This window comes from Clarias gariepinus, chromosome 13 (assembly GCF_024256425.1).
Source record: "Clarias gariepinus isolate MV-2021 ecotype Netherlands chromosome 13, CGAR_prim_01v2, whole genome shotgun sequence".
Classification (NCBI taxonomy): Eukaryota; Metazoa; Chordata; class Actinopteri; order Siluriformes; family Clariidae; genus Clarias; species Clarias gariepinus.
In genome coordinates, this window is record NC_071112.1 from 14,329,590 (window position 1) to 14,349,984 (window position 20,395).

Consider the following 20,395-nt stretch of genomic DNA (forward strand, 5'->3'; position numbering starts at 1 on the left):
TATTTTAGCAATTTGTGCTACAGTACCTCTTTTGTGTTATCGGACAAGTTGGCCAGCCTTCACTCCACATGCACATCAATGAAATGAGCCTTGAGTGCCCATGACCCTGTCACTGGTTCACCAGCTGTCCTACCTTGAACCAAGTTTGGTTGGCAGTAACCACCGCATGCTGGGAACAGCCCACGAGACCTGCTGTTTTGGAGATGCCCTGACCCAGTCATCTGTCCATTACCATTTGGCCCCGGTTATAATCTCTCCAATCCATAAATGTTATTCCCACTACCCATCAGTGATTTTAATGTCATGGTTGATTGTTGGGGTTAAGGATTAGGTAAAGGTACGACCTGAATTTAATTCACTTCAATTTTATTTATATAGCGCTTTTAACAATGATCATTGTCTCAAAGCAGCTACACAAAAATGAAAAGAAAATTTGAAAAGAAAATTTATGTAAGTGTGTATGTGTGAGAAATGTGTCTAGATTGTCACATATAAATTGTGTATGTGTATTGGGTGGGGATGGAAGAAAAAGGCTATGCATGAAAGGATTGAGTGAGTACAGGTTGTAAACTGCAGAAATTGACTGTTTGCTGGAAAGCTCTCTCATAGGTTTGTACTCAAGACACAGCTTGTGCCAGCCATTTCAGTACAATTACTGAGTTTTATAAAAAATTCCATCACCTTAGAAACTGCAAAACAGTGAGTCATATTAATGAATGCCAAATTAAAATTCTGTCGAGTCCCTGATTGTCTGACACATGAACATACTGTTTGCCTTTACTGCAGATCTTTCCCAACCCCCACACGCTCAATCTTCTTCAGAGCAGCACAGAAAAAGCGCAGGGGACTGGAGATTGAGGGGAAACGGTCTTGGCAGAACACAATATCAGCAATGTAGCACCAATTCAAAGGTTAAAGGAATCTTATATTGACTACTATGGATGAACTGACTTTGTTTGTGATTAAAATGCGCCATGCATGGGTTAGTGATGAAGAGAATTACGAGCAGTTGACAGTGCTGTAATAGCATGCATCGTTATATACGACAGTGTGCTTATCGAATTTGACAAGAAACAATGAGTCTGTGGGGTCTTTTTTTCATGACTTAGCAGGGAAATGTGAATTCATAACAGTACAAATTCAAAAGGCTTTGGGGAAAAATTTGGGGGGATAGAACCTTCAAACATTCTCGTTCATTGATATACAAATCGGATCAATATTACTTGACATTTAGACCAGACTAGTCTTGGTTGACACATTTAAAAAAAAAAAAAAACATGTTAAATGTCAGAACCATAAATCAGTTAATACCATGAGCAACACATAAGTAAAAAAAAAAAAAAAAAAAGGTTTTGAAATGGGTTTGAATCAACTTTATTACTAGTTGGGCTAGTGACGCCATAAACATGATAGTGAGTTATCAAGTACTAGGTAAATAAAAATTAAACAAAAGGACACTGGCTTTTTGCCTAATATTGTATAACTAGAATATAAAAGCTATTAGAAAGGGAAGGGAGAATTGATTATTTTGTGCATCAATTCATGTATAGCCACATTGACTCCAACATCTTTTGTTTATTATTAATAAATAAAAAAATAAAAAAATATACTTGCATTTGAGGAGTAAAACTTTTTATCACAATTACATGCGATGGCCGTTAGTATGGTTCATCACAATTCACTGCGAGTTTTGGTGTAGTGATTCCATTACAGACTTTTCACTTGAAAAATTAAGCGTTTATTTTTTTGCCAGTCCTCGTAAATCTCGTAGAACCTGCATGTCTTACGCCGAGTCAAACCGCATAGGTAAGATAGGGGTGTAAACTATTATCACCGCACATCATCTTGAGTCATAGGACTTATTTGCCAAGTTTGTTTAAAAGTGTATTAAAATGATTTTTTTTTTTTTTTTTTTTTTTTTAAGTGATACTTATAAAATCGCAATACAAATCACATCGGATTCCCATTCCTAATAACCATAGTGTGTAAGCAATAATTAATTATAATCTATATTTTAAAAATCGTTATTTACAGTGGTTGCTATTAACTGGGTGATTGTTAGCTTGCTAGCTAAAACAGAAGTACAAACGATTAATGAAAAAATGTGAGCTAAAGTAAAAGTTGGACGTATAAATAAAGAGGAACGCACTAAATACACTCCATTCACAGCTCATGCTAACTGAAACAACTAAATTATGGTTGCAACTAATTGGAAAACCATAGCACATCTGTATAATAAAAAAAGAAAATCTTATTTTTCGTATAATGCTACATGACTCTTAAGCATTACCAGGGTGACTTGTACCATCTTAGAAACAGTAATTTTCTGTTTTAAGCACAGAATTTTATGTAACTGGTCCTTTACAAATTTGACCTGAATACCCCTGGTGTAGGCATAAAAGCAATGCAGGCCAAAAACACCTCTGGTCACATGAAACATGTGTTTCAGACAGAGAAAAACAGTCTACAAAGGGCCTCTTGGCAAATGACACACTCCATAAATTCCAAAAAAACCTCTAAATTATGCATGAGTTTGAGCCATCTGCTAGCATCCGCAAAGTCTACAGTTCACCCTAAATTTACAGCTTTAAAAAAAAGCTGTAATTGATTATTTTTATAAATCAGTTAAGGTTAGATTTGGGACCTTACAACAGCAGCATCATTCTGCATGTGGGAGGTTTTTTGACCATGACGTCCCATTAACAGATAGATAGAAGTTGGCTCATAAAAGAAAAAGCTAAATGCACCAACCTAATAGTATTTACCCCACCGCGGTGTGCCCCAACTCCTACAGCACATCTACTCTGTTGGAAGCCTAATTCTACTGACATGGTTCATCTAACACACAAATAAAAATAGCTTTGCCCAGAAACTGAGCTAAAGACCATGACTAATGGTTTGAGTAGCATCGCCAATCGGCAGCAGTGAGGCCTTTCTCTGACCCATGCGGGATGGATGGGGGTGGGTTTGGAGGCCATGTTGAGGAGCTGTAGGACTGACAGGTGGTGAGGGCTTGGCTTCAGCATGGGAGACGAGGACCTGAATGACAGGAACGCAAAGAAACAGGTACTTGACACTCAGTGAACCGCATTAAGCCAGACCATAAAAAAAAATACACACACACACACACACACACACACACACACACACACACACACACACACCTTGTTTGTTTTATGTGTAGTTACTTTCTTAATAAAAGCTGCATGTTCCTATTACAAGAAAGTTTTCTTCACCCATTGGTATCAGCCAAAAGTCCCCACAAGGTAAAGACTATACAAGATATTAGTATCTTTGTGTTAATATTTGGTCTGCACAAACGTATATAAAAAACAACAACAACAACAACAACACAAAAAAAAATACACACACACACACACACACACACACACACACACACACACACACACACACACACAGTCTCTCTTCATCCACTCTTGGTGATAACGTTGTTTCCTTTTATCTTTTGTGACATATTTACTGCACACGCTTTGGCCCACTCGCACCCAGTAGCACCACAAATTACATCCCTCTGTAGTGCTCTCCGGCCCTTGAAAAGGAGTGCATTCCTTTTCAAGTCTTTCAGGCTCAATTAGAAGCCCTGAAACTAGCATGTGGCTGCGATGGGGCAACAAGCCCAGCTATTCTTCCTAGCTGATTGAAATTCATCGCACAGTGTCTAAACTCCAGGACCTGTTTGCACATTGTTGCAAGGCAGACTGCCTACAGGACGTACTAAGTCTTAGACAATGCAGAGACAACAGGCAAAAGAAGCCTGGGACTATTAGAAATTCCCACAGTCACAGCCAAAATAAATAAATAAATACATTTTTAGTTCATTTTGGTCACCCTTGAAAGCCTTGTGCCCATTACAGTTATATTATGTATTTATATATATATACACACACACACACACACACACACACACACACACGAGCCTGCTGTCTTTCAGGAGATTTAACTCAGACTCAACACAATGTATCAAACGCAAAAAAAATGGATGCAATATAATTTTTGCTGTACATGCACATCAGTCCAGCAATGAACAAGACCATGTATGCACAGCGTATATTCTGAGTAAATACAAGTTCAAAAAAGTGCAAACAAAAGGTTTATAATCAAGTATAACATTTTGAGAAGGCATCCTGGCAAAGCATACAGTAATAAGATCTATTATAAGACAGACTCATCCTAATGAAAGTAGCCATTATCAGTCCAAAAAGAAAAAAGAATTAGGTCCTACTATCTGGATTACATCTTTTGCATGGTGCACAACTCTAATTTTAGCCTTCAGACAGAATGGTTCTAAGCCCTAGAGCTCTGTTTGCCTTTTTTATGTAATGGACAGGCAGTGTACTGTACAAATCTCCAAAGCCATGTCCCCATAAGCTGCCACTCCTTACTTGTCTCAAAAACAATCAGACTTGATATATATATTTTTTATATATATGCCCTCCCTTACAAATTTTAGCTTTAAAAATTAAAAGTTAATCCACCCCAGGGGATGGACCTAAAACCAGTCTAAAAAATTTGTCTGTATGTATGCCGGTATGTCTCTATGTCCGTCCAGTCGATTTTGTAACCTCATCATGCAAAACTGCCTGAACATAATTTAATGACACTTTGACAGTTCTTCAGTATTTATTTTACTCATTCATCGCTTTTCCCCTCGAGGTGGCTGTAGTTATACGGTGTAATACAGGAAAACACAGAACGACCGTAATGCACCTACAAATCGGACCCACTCCTCAACACACGATCATAGCTTACGCCAAAGCATACTCTGAAATGGTGCATACATTATGAAAACTGAACCTTGCGCCATAAATTCAATCAAAACGTTGAGTAGAAGGGATGTTATAAGCAGTAATGTGCCACAGCATCTAGCGGGTTTTCTTTACTCATTCACTGAGGTAGGCGTGGTTAGACGTGTCACTCAACAGAGCAAATCAAGGCAGTAGTTTACTGTGCATACAAAGTATGCGGAAGGCACAGAAACGACCGCAATGCCGACACAAAGCCAGCACAATCCTCTATACACAGCCATGACGGCACACCTCATCGTTACTTATTCCAAAATTGGTATTTCCATTTTTACTATTTCTAAAACCTCTGTACCCGCCAACAACGTGTACTGACGCTACTACTAAATATTAACTGTAATAGTCCTCACATACACAACTTCCAAGAGAGACACCAGCATCACAACTGGACAAAAGCCAGCTTAAAAAAAAAAAAAAAAAAAAAAAATCACATCAGTACCTGAGAATGAGGTCTCTCTTTTAATTGGATCGACTACAGAGGTGTGGACGTTATGGCGTGCAGGGGGGGCGGTCAACACTAAACAGGCCAGGTGGCTGATTTAAGAGGTACCATGCCGTGGAGGTGTGAGACGGGACTGTCTGCCTGCCAGACAGACTTGATTTACCCAGCCTGAGCTTTTGAGGGGGAAACTGATTAGAGGAGGTTTATGTACTAAGGTGCTTACTGTGAGCTTGCAATATCTGAAAGGTTCAAATCCTACCCTGCCAAAACTAGTTACAATGCGCAGAGGAAAATGGTGGGAGAAACAACCAAATAAAAAGTGTCCCTGGAGTGCAGACCCCTCCTAATTCCACAGCTCCAAGCACAATCCCAGCATCAGCAGTGAACGTGAATGCAGCAGAACAGCAGTCCATTCTGCCAGCCCCCAGGCTCAATAATACACAAAGATCCAGGCATTTCTGTTGTCATGGTTACACACTCTAACCAGCAGAATTAAAGCTGGCGAGGTGGGTAAGATGAGTGAGAGAACACCCCCCCCCCAAAGACGAAAGACATACACACACATTTGGTCGAACCATAAAAGAGAGGGGTGTCCGAGAACTGATCCTCCTTGCCAATAAGTAAGGAACTGGTTCCAAATGGGTCTGCGTGTTCAGGGAACAGGGAACTGTCTCCAGCCATGTCCTTCACACAAGTGCAAGGATAATCCATTAAAGAGAATTCCCAATCCCTCTGGCTTTACAATTACAGTCAAGTGTTTCCTCTGGAACAAATGAATGAAAGCATCATAAAACAGCGGTGCCCTTGACTTTGTGTTTATCAAAGGTGACTGCTGTCATAAAGTGATTTGACACAAAAGTGTCAAACATCTGGAAAGCAATCTAAGCAAAAGTTTCACTTTAGTGTTGCATGCTGAAAGCTGATCCTGACGCTAAAGAAATTGCTTGAAAAGAGCTTTCGATCTCACCACACTGTGGCAGCTGTCGGCTTTGAGGTGCTGAGGCTGTGCAAAGCCTTTAGAGCTTTTTTTTGAGCCCCCATTGCCCGATGTCGCCTGCTGCCACAGCTCGTTCTGACTGTAGAAGAGGAGAGGCGCAGGCTGGGAATCTCCAGAAAGGCGCCTGGTACTGTGCAAATGACAGTGTGGCCTATTGTTTTGGCGGGAACAACAGCAGGAATTTGTCACATCAGGGGTTTTGTATGACAAGACACTTCCCCAGAGAGCCTTGCTTCAATGTGACAAAGGCAAATATTTACATGTGAATTCGGTCGAAAAAGCACATTTCAGGCATTGGGCTGGCTTGTCATCTCTACTGAAAGTGCACAATGTCTCATGTGTCTAATGTCAAAGTGGGGGGATCACACTGGCTAGAGAAAAGTGAGCATCCATTAAGTACCATCATATCATGTTACTTTGGTAAATTTGTTGGTTCTAAATAAAGCTGTGCAATCTGTGTTTCAAATCTGGGCCAAGATTACAGATTCCCACAAATAGACTAATGAAAAACAGAGATTCTTTTCATTTCCAAAAAAAAAAATTATTAAAAAAGGAGAAAAGGAACCAGGGATATAGTTATTTATTAAGGACAGATGCAAAATGAAATAGAATACAGAGTTTCAGCCAAGCCTGCAAATGATAATTAACAAGTTGTCATTCCTGTTGTTAAATTTTGAGAATTCTACCTTAACTATAGATCATAATTAACAGTTCATTAGTGTTACCATAGGGAATAGAAAAACAAACACACATCAAATCCTCGCTGGATTGACTACCCGTTATAGCAACCAAATGTCAAATAATCACCAAGTTATTGCACATGTTTTACCATTAACAGCTAGCTTGTTAGAACCGTAGTTGTAGGGCCCAAGTGCTGTTAGTGTAAATAACTGCAGTGAACAGCAAGCCTCAGCATTATGACCGGATTTGGCATCTGGCAGCTGAGCTGTACAGTGCATTCCTCCAGGAATGAGTCTGTGCTGGCTGATCTGGGCCATGTCCTAATGCTGGCCTTCGTGGCAGTCGGCCAACCTGGACTCAGTGTTTACTTCATGATGGAGAGACTTGTCAGTACTAAGGAGATAATTACTAGTCTTTGCACTCTTCTCTTACAGGGCTTTGGTGTGCGTGTTATCCCACAAATAACAGTGTACAACAAATCATTTTTCAAAAGGTCAAAACAAAATGGTTGCTGAATAACACAATGAACACACACCATTTCCCTATACTGTACATTCACCTGATCTCACTTGTTTTAGCAACACAGCCTAAAACAAGTGAGATCAGGTTAATTAAAACACCTCCACCCCTGTCTGTTACTTTATTGTAACTTTATCGCCATGAAGTTAACGATTGTGTAAAGCTGCTTTGCGATTGTGTAAAGCTGCTTTGCGACAATGTCAATTGTTAAAAGCGCTATAAAAAAATTAAATCCAACTGAATAAAGTTGAGCACTGCAAGATTTTACTGCAGAGTTATCTTTGATTACAGTGCACAGTGATTCCTTACGCTACTACGAGCACATTTTCACAACTTGAATTCTAAAATATGCCTGCTCCACCAGGAGAAAAAAAGTCCATAGATGTGATAACCTGGTCAAAAGGTACATTTGGGGCATCAGCTATCTTCATTTTATTGAAGCACCCCATTGGGCATGATGTTTACACTTCATGTGCTTTCCGTCTTACTAGGCAAATGCGCATCGCTCTGGAAAAAGACAACCCTGGACTCATGAGTCCACGTGACCTTTTTCAATTGCTCTAAAGTCCAATCTTTATACTTCTTTGCAAATTTAAATGTTTGCTAATTAATCTCAGTAACAAGTGGTTTTCTTATGGCGACACAGACATTTAGTCTCAATCCTGTGATTTCTTGTAACAATGTGCATGTGAAAACATTAATTTGTCTATTGAACATAGCTGTGGTTTCTACTGACAGTGTTTTTACCATACATCTTTACTAAGCGTATAAAGTGATCTCCATTCATGATTTATTCTGGCCTCATTTCTTTTAAGAAGTGTATGGTTCAGCAAAGTCCACAGAGGTTTTAAAAATGTGTTGGACAGCTCTTAACACAATTCCAGTAATTTCACATCTCCTTAATTGTTCTCGCTGCTTAATGCAGGCCAATAATTTGACCCTACTAAAGTGGTGACTTTTTTTTGGCCAGGCAGTGTATTTATGTTCTAAATTGATTACACAGACTTGTGTCCCTCTAAAAGTTTAACTCAACAAGGACATAAGCAGTAGCATCGACGGCTGTGTTTGCGTGTTCTAAGCATTTGCATTAATGAGATTTAAATTCTGTCTACACACACTCACAAACACAAAAAAGACCCCGCCCAAAATATTTAAACATCAAACTATATATCATTACCTTAACTTCAGTATTTAACGCTTTTTTAATTAACTGAACTGATTAATTTTTGCAATTACACAGGAGTGGCTGAGCACGCTGGGCACACTCAGGATATATAGGTAAAACCTAGAATCCTAAAGGTGCTCTCTGGGTTGTCTCTCTAAAGAAAACTTTATATTTATGTTGCTTTGTACAAATTTGTCCAGCTAAAGCTTTCATTTCCCTATAACAATTAACCACTCAAAGTACAATTGGGGAAACGTTTTAAGTAAGTATACACAGATGACTACAAACATATCAGCATATACACCACAAAATAAAATAAACTAACAAACAGTGGTACAGTACATGGTACTAATTGTATCCACCCACAGGATGGTGGATACAAAGAATAATCTACCAATTTGAGGTTGCAGTTACTGTAAAGTGGTCGCACTGCCTATGATGTAAAAGCACAATAAATTCCTACAGATTTCACACTTCATAGATCAAACCGACTATCCACAGTCCATATACAAAAACATTTTCAGATATTTAATTTCAATGATATAGAATTTCATGTTACTTTCATTAGTGTGTTCTTACAGGCTACCTCGAGTAGTGATGGCCAAAAACCCTTTTCTAGCAATTATGCAAAAACAAGTAGAATATGGGCACAATTTGCATGACTGTTTAACTGAAAAGTCAAATTAACTACATATAAGGTGTGTGACTTCTAACCAGTTTAAAGCTGTACAACAGTCGTAACTACAAAGCTTAAAATAGAGATGTCTTAGTGTTGCGCATAGTCAGTGTAATAAGTGGACAAATTCTAAGACATTCTTTCAGTAAACCTGTACAGCAGATTCAGGAATAAACACCAGACACATAGCAATGTATTTAAAATAAAATGTATTGTTCTTTCAAAATTGGAAATATTTGTTATTGCCTCAAACAGGAAACACAAAGATGAAGCAGGCTATATAATGGTGTGAAACCATAAAGGAACACGATAACACTGATGAAGTATCATTTTTCAGAGTTTTCAAGATAAACCATAGGACAGGCATAAGACAGCTAATTTATCACTTACCTTACTTAGCCCATAGTATAAGTGTTTTTAGCTATTTTTGATGCAGAAAATTATAGCAAATTTATTTTAAAGAAATACTACTGAGACCTTCATGTAAATTGCAAGTTTAATAAAAACTAACAATGGCATGTAACATCTGGTGTTGCAGCAAAGGCATTGGGCTTATTTCAGCATTACCATAGACATATCTGTACTGATTTACAGTTCAAATTCTTACTAGATTATCCCAGGGGTATTTAACCCACGATTTAGCTTAGTTATACAATTATACAAATCAGCCAATCATATGGCAGCGGCACACTGCATACAATCATACAGGCAAGCACACTGGCTATTACTAACATCAAATGTAAGGTGTTGTGATTGTTTGTCCTTTAGCTGTTCTCGTCAAGGGGTTGCCATAGCAGACCATGTGATCCGCACACAACTTGGAACCGGTTTTATTCCATTCCTGAAGCAAGTCTCCCCTTTCTAATCAGTTCATGTACTGGTTCCAAAGATAGTTCCATCTAAATCCTTAAAACATTCAACCAATAACATGGACATAAGTTCCTGAACATGATGGTATACGTAACATTTCTGTACAATGAACAGAAAGAAAACCACTGTATGAAATATAATAATAATAATAATAATAATAATAATAATAATAATAATAATAATCCCATTTATGCCAGTAGGGCCCAACATTAAAACTACTAACAAGTAAAGGGAATTGATGATCTTGTTATAATCCATAATGTATATATTAGGCAGCAAGTGAACAGTAAAGTTGCAAAGTTGATGTGATGGATGTAGAAAAAAAAGGGTAAGTGTACAGATGAGACACTTCGACAAGAGTCAAATACTAAGGGCTAGAAGCCTTGGTCAAAGCATGTCCAAAACAGCGGGTCTTAAAAGGTGTTCTTGGTATGCAATGATTAGTACATTTCAAAAGTAGTCAAGGGAAGGACAACACATACCACCAACCTAAACACTGCCGTAAAAACCAAGAACACCTGTTCATGCAAACGGTAATCCTTTATAATAGTTTCCTCTTTCAGCAGGATAATGCACCCTGCCACTCGTTAAAAAAATATCTAAGAATGGTTTAAGACATGATTAAGAGGATCTGTGGGATGTGCTGGACGAATAAGTCAATTCATAAAAGCCCACCTTACAGACATAAAATTTTGGACTGATGGACAACATAAAATATAAAGCCTCCACCATTAAAAACAGCCTGTGTTTAACAGTTGTGAAGGTGAAAAGTCTTATTAATGAGAATTGCCACACTGTTTCGCACCAAAACATTGGTGGATAGAAAACCATCTCACAAAGAAAAAAAAATAGAATATTAAGCCTAAGGGGCTGCAGTAGCAGAAGACCTGGACAGGACACTGATACTATACTGAGCACCTGCATTTTCAAGACTTACACACTGCATTGCTGCCACATGATCGGCTAACCAGATTTAATGCATGAATGAGTACCTTAGAGAAATGATAAAGATGGAAGATAGGTTAATCACTGAGCAGTTGGCCCAAGCTGGCAGGTAAACAAAATCATTCAGATTTAATGACAAACAGGGCACCATGCTATATGAAAATGTTAGTGGTTTGTCCTTTTAATAATCCATGTAAGCCTTTTTTCTAAAATGACTCTGCTCTCATTACTGTGCAAAAAGTGGCTGTATGTCAAATTATGAAATGTTCCAGACTAATACAAATCAACTCCCTCAGTTCAAATAAAATAAAAGGTCAGATGTGGGTCACATAGTGCAGTTTTTCCAGCACTTAACAGTTAAGTCTAAAACTTGCCTAAAGATTACATAGCCCTGAGTCTGTACTCTCTCAGCAGTAAGAGTGTGGAACTTTACAAAGGATACTCCTGTTTCAGTCCCTTATCACATCACAACAGACAAACCTTGAAGGTATTGTTTAGAACAGCGATGGTTTAACAACTATGCAACAAAAACAGAAAGAGCGCTCCCTTTTTGATACTAAAAAAACAATTATCTTGCAAAAGGAAAAATGAAATCCCAGCATCGCTATAGTACACACTATGATTTGGTGCAGTTTATCTGTTGATTTGTTGCAGATGGCACCAAAATAACTGTTTACTGGTAAAGCCAAACAGAAATCTGCAGTTTACAAATAAAACAAACAAATAATTATTAGGACTAGAGAAAACAGACAAAGGCAATTTAGTACCTCACTCAACATAGAAGCTGTGTCACTACCATTACTGACAGAGTTTACCCTCTGGGGCACCTAATAGTTAGACTCACTATCTATCCATCACTCAATTCTATATAAATACACTTCCTATATATATTAACTTTATGCATGACCTGGATGTGCCCATAACAAGTAGAGCTTAATGGCAATGGCGTGGTTGGGATGCACACACTGCCAAGTTTTGTCCTCTTTGTTCTAAAGGTATTTAACGGAAATACCCCTAGAACATGTTTCAGGCAGGAAGGAAGCTACTGAAAAATATTTTTGGGGACTTTTACATCATAGTTGGAGTAATTTAAAAATCTAAAAAGTCAATTTATTGGTTACAGTAATAATTACAAATAAATCCAACAAACTCAACCACTCTTTCCAGAGATATTGCTAAAGAGAATTACAAAATGACAAATAATTCACTCAGTGTTAGATGCATAACTACAAGAACAAAAAAACAAAAACAAAACAACAAAGACATTGATTAATATATTGCTTTAAATGCAAAAAAATCAATTGGGTCACAGATGGACCATTATAAAGCAATATAATAAGGGCCGGGACTCGATTAAAAAAAATAATCTAATTAATTAGAGGCTTTGTAATTAATTAATCAAAATTAATCGCATATAAATATTTGTCCTGAGAACAGTGAGAAGTAAGTTTTTTCATATGGATTTTTAGTATAACATTGAATAATGACTCTTTAACTCTATATGTTTAGCATTGAGGTGATACTTGAGGCTCGATGTGCCGCAGTGATATGCGAATTCCTTGTTGCATAGCTTGCACACAACCATGCTCTTATCGACGCTTCCATCCATTCGCTTTTTATAACAAAATTTCCCATCCACAGGGCCAACCAAAGCGGTCTCATCAGCAAGTAAGAACTTCCATCTGCTTATGATTGATTTATGTTCACCCCATTTCTTACGGTGTCCAACAAGGACAGAAGAACACAAAGCATTGGCAGAAAAGCATTTTGTTTCAATCACACTGCCAGGGTTAATCCAGAAATCCAGCTGGTACTATTAATTCTACTATTTTAACTTACTAAACACACTCATCTTTCAACAAGTCACAGCAAAGTAAAAAAAAAAAAAAAAAGCTAAGACATATTTGTAATATCCACAAAAAAATGTCAGATATGAAAGCACACTAACCAGACACGGTCAAATGTGACAAATAATAAGGACTGAGATCTGGATGTCTCTGGCATTCAATGTAAAGTTTAAATGGCTCTCTGGGGTAATACTCAAACCCCAATAAAGCCATTTACAGCCATCTGTCACCGGAGACCAGACACTCTGATAAATGTGCTGATAAGACCCGAAGCAGACGCTTAGCCAACCTGGAAACAAAAGCATGGGACATGGCCATTGAAAGCTCTGTTTTGTAGCATGACAAGCTCTCGGAGGTCTCACGCTGCCACAGGTTGATATTCTGAATTTCACTGCCAATGGGTTACGGTTTACTCACAGTGAATCTGAAAACAAATTGCTTTGGAGTCCTTACACTGTACGTTAAATAGAGCAAAAGTGTGATATCTGTCTGCAACTGACTGACCTTGAGTTAATACTAATAAGAGCCATGTAACATATTTGAACTAACTTATTCAGACAGCATAACATAGTATACAGAGTACAAAATAAACACAAATAAAAAAAGCTGTGATTCACTTGCACAAGATGTACAGAATTACCCAATATGCAGCCAGCATTGCTGCCAAATTCATTACTTAAGACTAAATCAATTTAGTTAAATCAACTAAATATTTTTTTAATATAAGCAAAATATTAAAACCCAGTTAGCTTCTATTACAATTTTTATTATTTTATAACTTTTATTTATTATTATTATATTTATTAAATTTTAGATTGTAAAATGTTGCATTCCTCTAGTTCTACAGGTGGTACACTTTAAACTATTCAAATGTTGTCAAAGAGAACAGCATACATATTGTGTTGTAAAAGCTAATTTTTTGCAAAGTCTGTTTAAAATTTAAATGTTTTTGCAAATTTCGGTTTAGAAACAAAATCTTAATATTAAATTGTGATATTTATAAAATTGTGATATTAACAGAATCACTATATAAATTGAGTCGGCAACCAGGTATCATGGAAATATCATATGTCCATATCTTGGTGATTCAACTCCTCTATTAAATACACACAATTCAGTGTGATTTCTGTGTTGTAAATCCCTCTAATGTCATTATTAAATACGCATAATAGATTGCATGTGCCCGCTGGGATATTGATTAACATCAAAACAGTGTTAACTCCAAACTCCCCAGTGTCTGCTAATGAATGATGGGTTAAATTTAGACAGTCTGACATCTGAGGAGTATCACTAGATTATTTGGATTTGTGTCTCAGGTCTGTGTAGCGATAAATAATTACTGTACAACAGTGCTTTGCAAACCATTCTGCAGAGACCACATTTCTTCCTTCCTGCCACTCCAATCACACTTAAACCAGGCCATCAGGAACACTGGTACATATAAAAATGTTTGGAAAAAATAAACAGAAAAATGTGGGTCATCTCAGGAGCTTGGATGATTGGATTGGTAAACACCAGCAGGCACAAAAAATTCCACCTACAGGTACAGCTAAAATCTGGCCTCTGGTGAACTAGTCACATTATAGATGTGTGTGTGTTGTTGTTGTTGTTGTTGTTTTATAAATAATTCAAAACCCCACCCAAAGCTGCAGATTTTTAGCATGCTCTTAAATTAAAGCTGATGTACAAAGCCATGAGAATTTCTATACTAAAAAAAATTATTAACAATAAAACAAGCACTCTCACATAGGTTTTATCACTCACTCACTCACTGTCTCTACTGCTTTATCCTGTGTACAAAGCTCACAGGGGTGCCTGGAGCCTGTCCTAGGAGACTTATGCCATGAGCTAGGGTACACCTTGGATGTGGTGCCAATCCATTGCAGGGTATACACACACTCATTTACGCGCAATTTGAGAACATCAATTAGTCCAACTTGTATGTTTTTGGACTGTGGGAGAAAACCAGATTACCTGGAAGAACCCCACCAAGGACAGAGAGAACATGCAAACTCCATGCACACAGACCTAAGGCGGGAATCAAACCAGGACCCTGGAGGTGCGAGGCGACAGTGCTAACCACTATGTCACCATAGGTTTTATCACTTGGGTAAAATATTTATGTGCATGCTATTTAAAAAAAAAAAAAAAAAAAAAAAAAACACCAATTGTGTAAAGCTTGTACACACCTTAAATGAGTAAGGGGGCTTACTCAGGTCTATCCCATCCTTGATCAGCTTATCTCGGATCAGGATCTTCATCTTAAGTTTCGGGTAAGTCACTGGATCTGGAGGGCCTCCACGGAGGAGATTATTGTTATTGGACAGCTCAAGTCCTTCTCTGTCCCAGTGAGAGCCCATGGCTTTACAGTAAACACTGGAGACATCTGGAAGTGGCTCTAATGTGAAGTAAAGCCCCGGAGCCAGCTTCTTGTCCTCCTCGCGAAGTCTCTGCACTGCTCGGAGAACTTTGAGTCTGTGATGTGGAGGAAACACCCCGATCGCGTCCAGGTCGGGCTCTCCAATCTGCTTACACACCTCCAGGTCGTCGTAGCCGTTATCCACGAACGACTCGACATACTGGGTCAGCTGCAGGGTTTTCAGCCACTCGTAGACGATAGAGAGACCGCTGCTCATCGTTCTTACTAATACTTTATCCAAAAATAATAATAATAAAATAAAAGGAATTAGACCGCTTAACGGAGCCGCTGTGAGTGCATTATCCTCCTCGTCGCTCTTTGTGGGAAGTGAATTTTGGCGAGGCGTGAAGCTGTGAGAGTGCGTCTCTGGAAGAAAACTGTGTGTTTCCAAAACAGAAGCACTGGGAACGCCAGGTTGTTGCGTCTCTGAGTCATGCCAAGTGGATCGCGTTCGCACAACCGGGCTACATTTTAAACCGAGAACGACTGCAAAAGGAAGACGAAAGTTTATCGACAAACTTAAATATAAAACTGCGCTGATACTGGAGGGAAAACGTTGTCGGCATTTTACACTAAACACAACCTCGTAACATTCTCCATTACTGAAGGGGGTTTACCTTTTCCAAAAGTGTCGCTTGCAAACAAATCTCCCGTATCCCAAAATATTCCGGTGTAAACAAAAAAACAGCCTGGCGTCTTCAAAGTGTCAATAAGCTTGACACTTAATTAGCCACTAATTACTATTTTAATTGTTTTCGCTGCAAGTATTCAATCACTTCAGATAGTTCTATGGATATAACAGAACAAAAAAACAACAGCTCCCTTGTTAAGTCTCTACGAACACACGGAAAGTCGCTCTACCTGCCTCGTCGCCTCAACTGAACTGTCCGTTTGTCTGACTATCAGTCTCGCTCAACTGAAGCCAGGCTGCATCTGGGTCTTTTTTTTTTTTTTTTTTTTAACTCCAGCGCCTCCTAGGGACCACCCGAGAAAATGCAACACTCCAAGCCTCTCAGTCTTTTGTCGTGTTGGAGACGCTTACACGGTACTGTAATTTACCTCAAACAAGCATCATGAATTTACATTCCTAATTTTTGTATTAATATTTTATTACATTTTTAATTGTATGAATATAATAATAGTTTATAAAGAAATATGGCAGGCACTGAGTGGAATAAAAAGGGACACAAAAAAGGGAAAAGATTCTGCAAGAAAGAGACAGTGGCACACAACTTCACACAGGACAGAAGGTGGGCGATCACGTGATTCTTTTTACCTCCTTCGCAGAAATTTCCAGATATTTGCGTGTTCGCACTTCCATGCAAATGCCGCAAGTGGAATAAAAAGGGAAAGCTTTCAAGTGTCTTATTTCATGTATACATAAAAACCCAAGACTGTCAAAAAGCGATAAGATAAGCTGAATATATCTTTAACTACAAGACTGTCAGAGACACGTTTCCTGTAACATCGAGGACAGGTTTATGTTGGACACTTATCCAACGTTTATTGGATGAAAACATATGTGTGACAGGTGAAATGAAAATTATGAAATAATAATAAAAAAATGAAATGGAATAAAATATTATAAAACCAAATAAAGTTCAGTTTCTTTAATATACATGTCCAGGCATTGTATTTGCTGAAATAGATTAAACACATTCAAGTAAGGCCACATCCAGACCCACAAACTGATTAAGCTCAGACTTGGGAAGACTAACTACACAAATTGTGAATTTGCATTGAATATCCACTCTAGTCCTCAGTTTTGTATAGTAACTTGATTTTTAGGTGGCACAAAGCGGTTAGCACTCGCACCTACAGGGTCAAGGGTTCGATTCTCGCCTCAGGTATGGGATAGGCTCCAATCCCCCATAACCATGTACACAGGATAAGTGGTATAGAAGATGAATGGAAATGTATACTTTTTAGCTACACATGAATGTTTTGTAGGTGTTTAAGATGTTTACGTTTATCTAGTTGGTTTGATAGCTAACATGTTTGATAAATAAAGCATAAAAAATGACTTGTGCTAGGAAAATAATCAATAATGGTGTGATCTGTTGGCATCCAATTATTACCATACTTAATTTGTATACTCACTAACTCACTCACTCATTGTCTATACCGTTTTATACTGTTTACAGGGTCACATGGGGCCTGCAGCCTATCCCAGGAGACTTAGGGCACAAGCGGGGTACACCTTGGATAGGGTGCCAATCCATTGCAGGGCACACACACACATTCATTCACACACTGCGGGCAATTTGAGAACGCCAATCAGCCTAATCTGTATGTGTTTGGACTGTGAAGAAAACCAAGCATGGGGAGAACATGCAAACTCCATGCGCACCCAGTCCTGAGGCATGAATCGAACTCGGTACCTGGAGGTGCAACACGAAAGCTTTTGCTAACCACTAAGCCACCATGCCACCTCAATTTGGACTGTCCTATTAAAGCATATCTTCAAATTTTCTCTTTAAAAATTATCTATTTTTATAACAATCAAAGATGCTGGTTTAGGGTTGACTTTTTAATAGTTGTTATAATGTTATAATTACTTCCATGTTGGCAAGCAAAAAAGAAAACAAAAAGCCATCCTTCATTTTTTATGTGCATTTATGACACAGTGCTGTCATTTCACCATCAGCAGCGAACAATTGAATACAAACTGTCTTACTGTTATGCAAAGTAGATGTCATTAAAGTGACAAACCCAAACCTCAAAGTTTCTTTAAATATTCCTCAGATAGCAGAACCTAATATAGTATGTTTTAGCAGATGTTTAACTTTAAACAAAGAAAGATGTGCAGTTCTTAAATTACATGCCATTCTTTAATGACATATCATTGCCATTACACATTGTTTTGGCAAATTCTTGAAGTTTAAGTGGAATAAAACATTAAGACATGCTATTATTGGAAAATAAGCAATGTTTTGTTTTAGGCCACATCATACCATCTCATCACTAATGAATCGGCCTGTCAGTTTATGTTATTTGTCACTGTGCTTGGATCACCTCCGACAGTGTTACATTTTAACTCCAGAACGGTGACGTAGATATGGTGAGCAATTTATATCTATATAGCTATAGAGTTAACTACATTAATCATCTGTTCTTGACATGGCTTTACTTGATGTAGCCTAAGGCCAGTTTATGAAAAAAACATTTGAAGTGAAAAATTCATTTAGATAATACTTCCCAATCTATAGACTGTGAACTTTATTGCTTTATTTAAAATTAAATCAATAAATTTGTTATATCGATACAATTTCTTGCCTAACATAATGTTTACATGGTAATGATATTAACGGAATAGACACATCTAATAGATTAGCCACATATGCTGTTTGTTCACTGCCCGAGTGCCCCAACCTATTGTTTTGTATTGTTCATTGCTTACTTGGACATTTGGTCAATTGAGATTACACATCTACACATTTTTTTTTAGTTCAGCTTTCAGCTTATTTTATTTTGCATATCATGCTCCCTTACTTTATTTAAAACATACAATATTTATTATATAATTCCCCAAATATAATTGTCTACTATAGGGGTTTTATTTTCCATTAGACTATTAGGTTATGCTGTAGTTGATATCTCAAAATAATAATTTACTTGCTTCTCAAGTGTCTCTGCAGTGCCTTGTCTTAATAACACATAGTATATTGTATCTGCCATCTGGCTTTTATCATCAGGTAATATTGGAGACATCAGAATGATGCAAAAGTAAAAAATGCTTAATTATTTATTTCAGAAAGGCATAGCTTCAATGCTTATACTTTTTTCACGCAAGTTGCAAGACAACTTTTCCCCATCGTTCAGGTTACTCTGCACACAACAAATCAGCTTAACAAGATGGACAGATTTCCATGTCCTCATCTTTACATAAAATTCAGTTACTGTTGTATTGGACTTTTTAGTAGTTTAAAGGTTGGCGTTGGTTGGAAAGTATGCATTTGGTGTAGCTAGATAAATTATACTGATATGGTGCTAGTTTAATTAGGCAAGCTGTTTTTGTTAATGCAGAAAATAAATACTTATTGAACCATGTTTCTAATTAGAAGCCTCATTCTTAGTAGCAGCTTATGAGAGACCGAATGTTCTTTTGTTAAATGTAAACTCCAGTCTCCAGTCCCATGAATGTGGCAGTATGAGAAGCAGTGAAATTGCTTTTCATCTGATTTACCCTGAGAGAGGCAGAACCCTGGAATGAACTATACCTACGCAGTCATCTATTTACAGGTATGTCATGATTTGGAGCTTCTCTAATCTTAACAACATTAATCCTGCCTTCACAAACAGTCACAACTCACCTGTGGGGTAAAGGAAAGTCAGAACAGATAAACCAGATAATCTTTCTGTTTAATCAGCCATTATGGAGTGATGGCTATTTTAAAAACTGTATTTCCTTACATAGTATCTGTTTAACACTCTGAGATTCAATATGGGATTTAGTAAATTACCTTTTTAGTAACAATAAAAAAATCAATATAGAATTTTGATCTGGGAAATTTACCGAATAGTGCAACTTTTTCTGAAAGAAAACAAATTAACTAATTTAGCAAAACAAGTGATAAAAAAAAAACAAGATTTCTTATAAATACAGGTTTCAGGGCAAAAAATTTTTGCAGCCCCTTGTTATTGTTTTGACCACCCACGTGGAATCAGTTGTAGTTTGCCAAGCTAATATGTACTCTAAAAGCAGTCAAGCTAAAGCTAGAGGCTGAGGGAGGCTGCTGATTGCTGGCAAAGAAGTCACATTCATAGATGGTGAGTAACAGCCATCTAGTGGTGACGCCAGTGGGGAAATATCATGATGCTCCAGGAGCTGATTTTTTTTTTTACATTTTAAATACCATGGGGGAAACCGTGCACTTGGTACTGACTGAGATGGCCATGGCATAGCACATCAAGGCCTGAGAAATGAGCCAGGCTTCTAGCCAAGGCTTGGTTTTGGGTCTGCCAGTGCCTGTTTCCCCATGCCATTGGCTGACATGCATCTGACCTTCAG

The 20,395-nt window shown here is 37.8% G+C and overlaps 1 protein-coding gene across 1 annotated transcript in view; it reads right to left on the reverse strand.

Annotated features, from left to right (window-relative positions):
- sash1b (SAM and SH3 domain containing 1b) overlaps positions 1-16,250 on the reverse strand; it is a 67,891-nt gene extending 51,641 nt beyond the window's left edge. Inside the window, exon 1 of the mRNA XM_053510032.1 lies at positions 15,155-16,250. Coding sequence (XP_053366007.1) covers positions 15,155-15,601 — 447 coding nt within the window. The 5' untranslated portion in view covers positions 15,602-16,250. The remainder of the gene's footprint in view (positions 1-15,154) is intronic.
- Between the last annotated feature and the right edge of the window lie 4,145 nt (positions 16,251-20,395).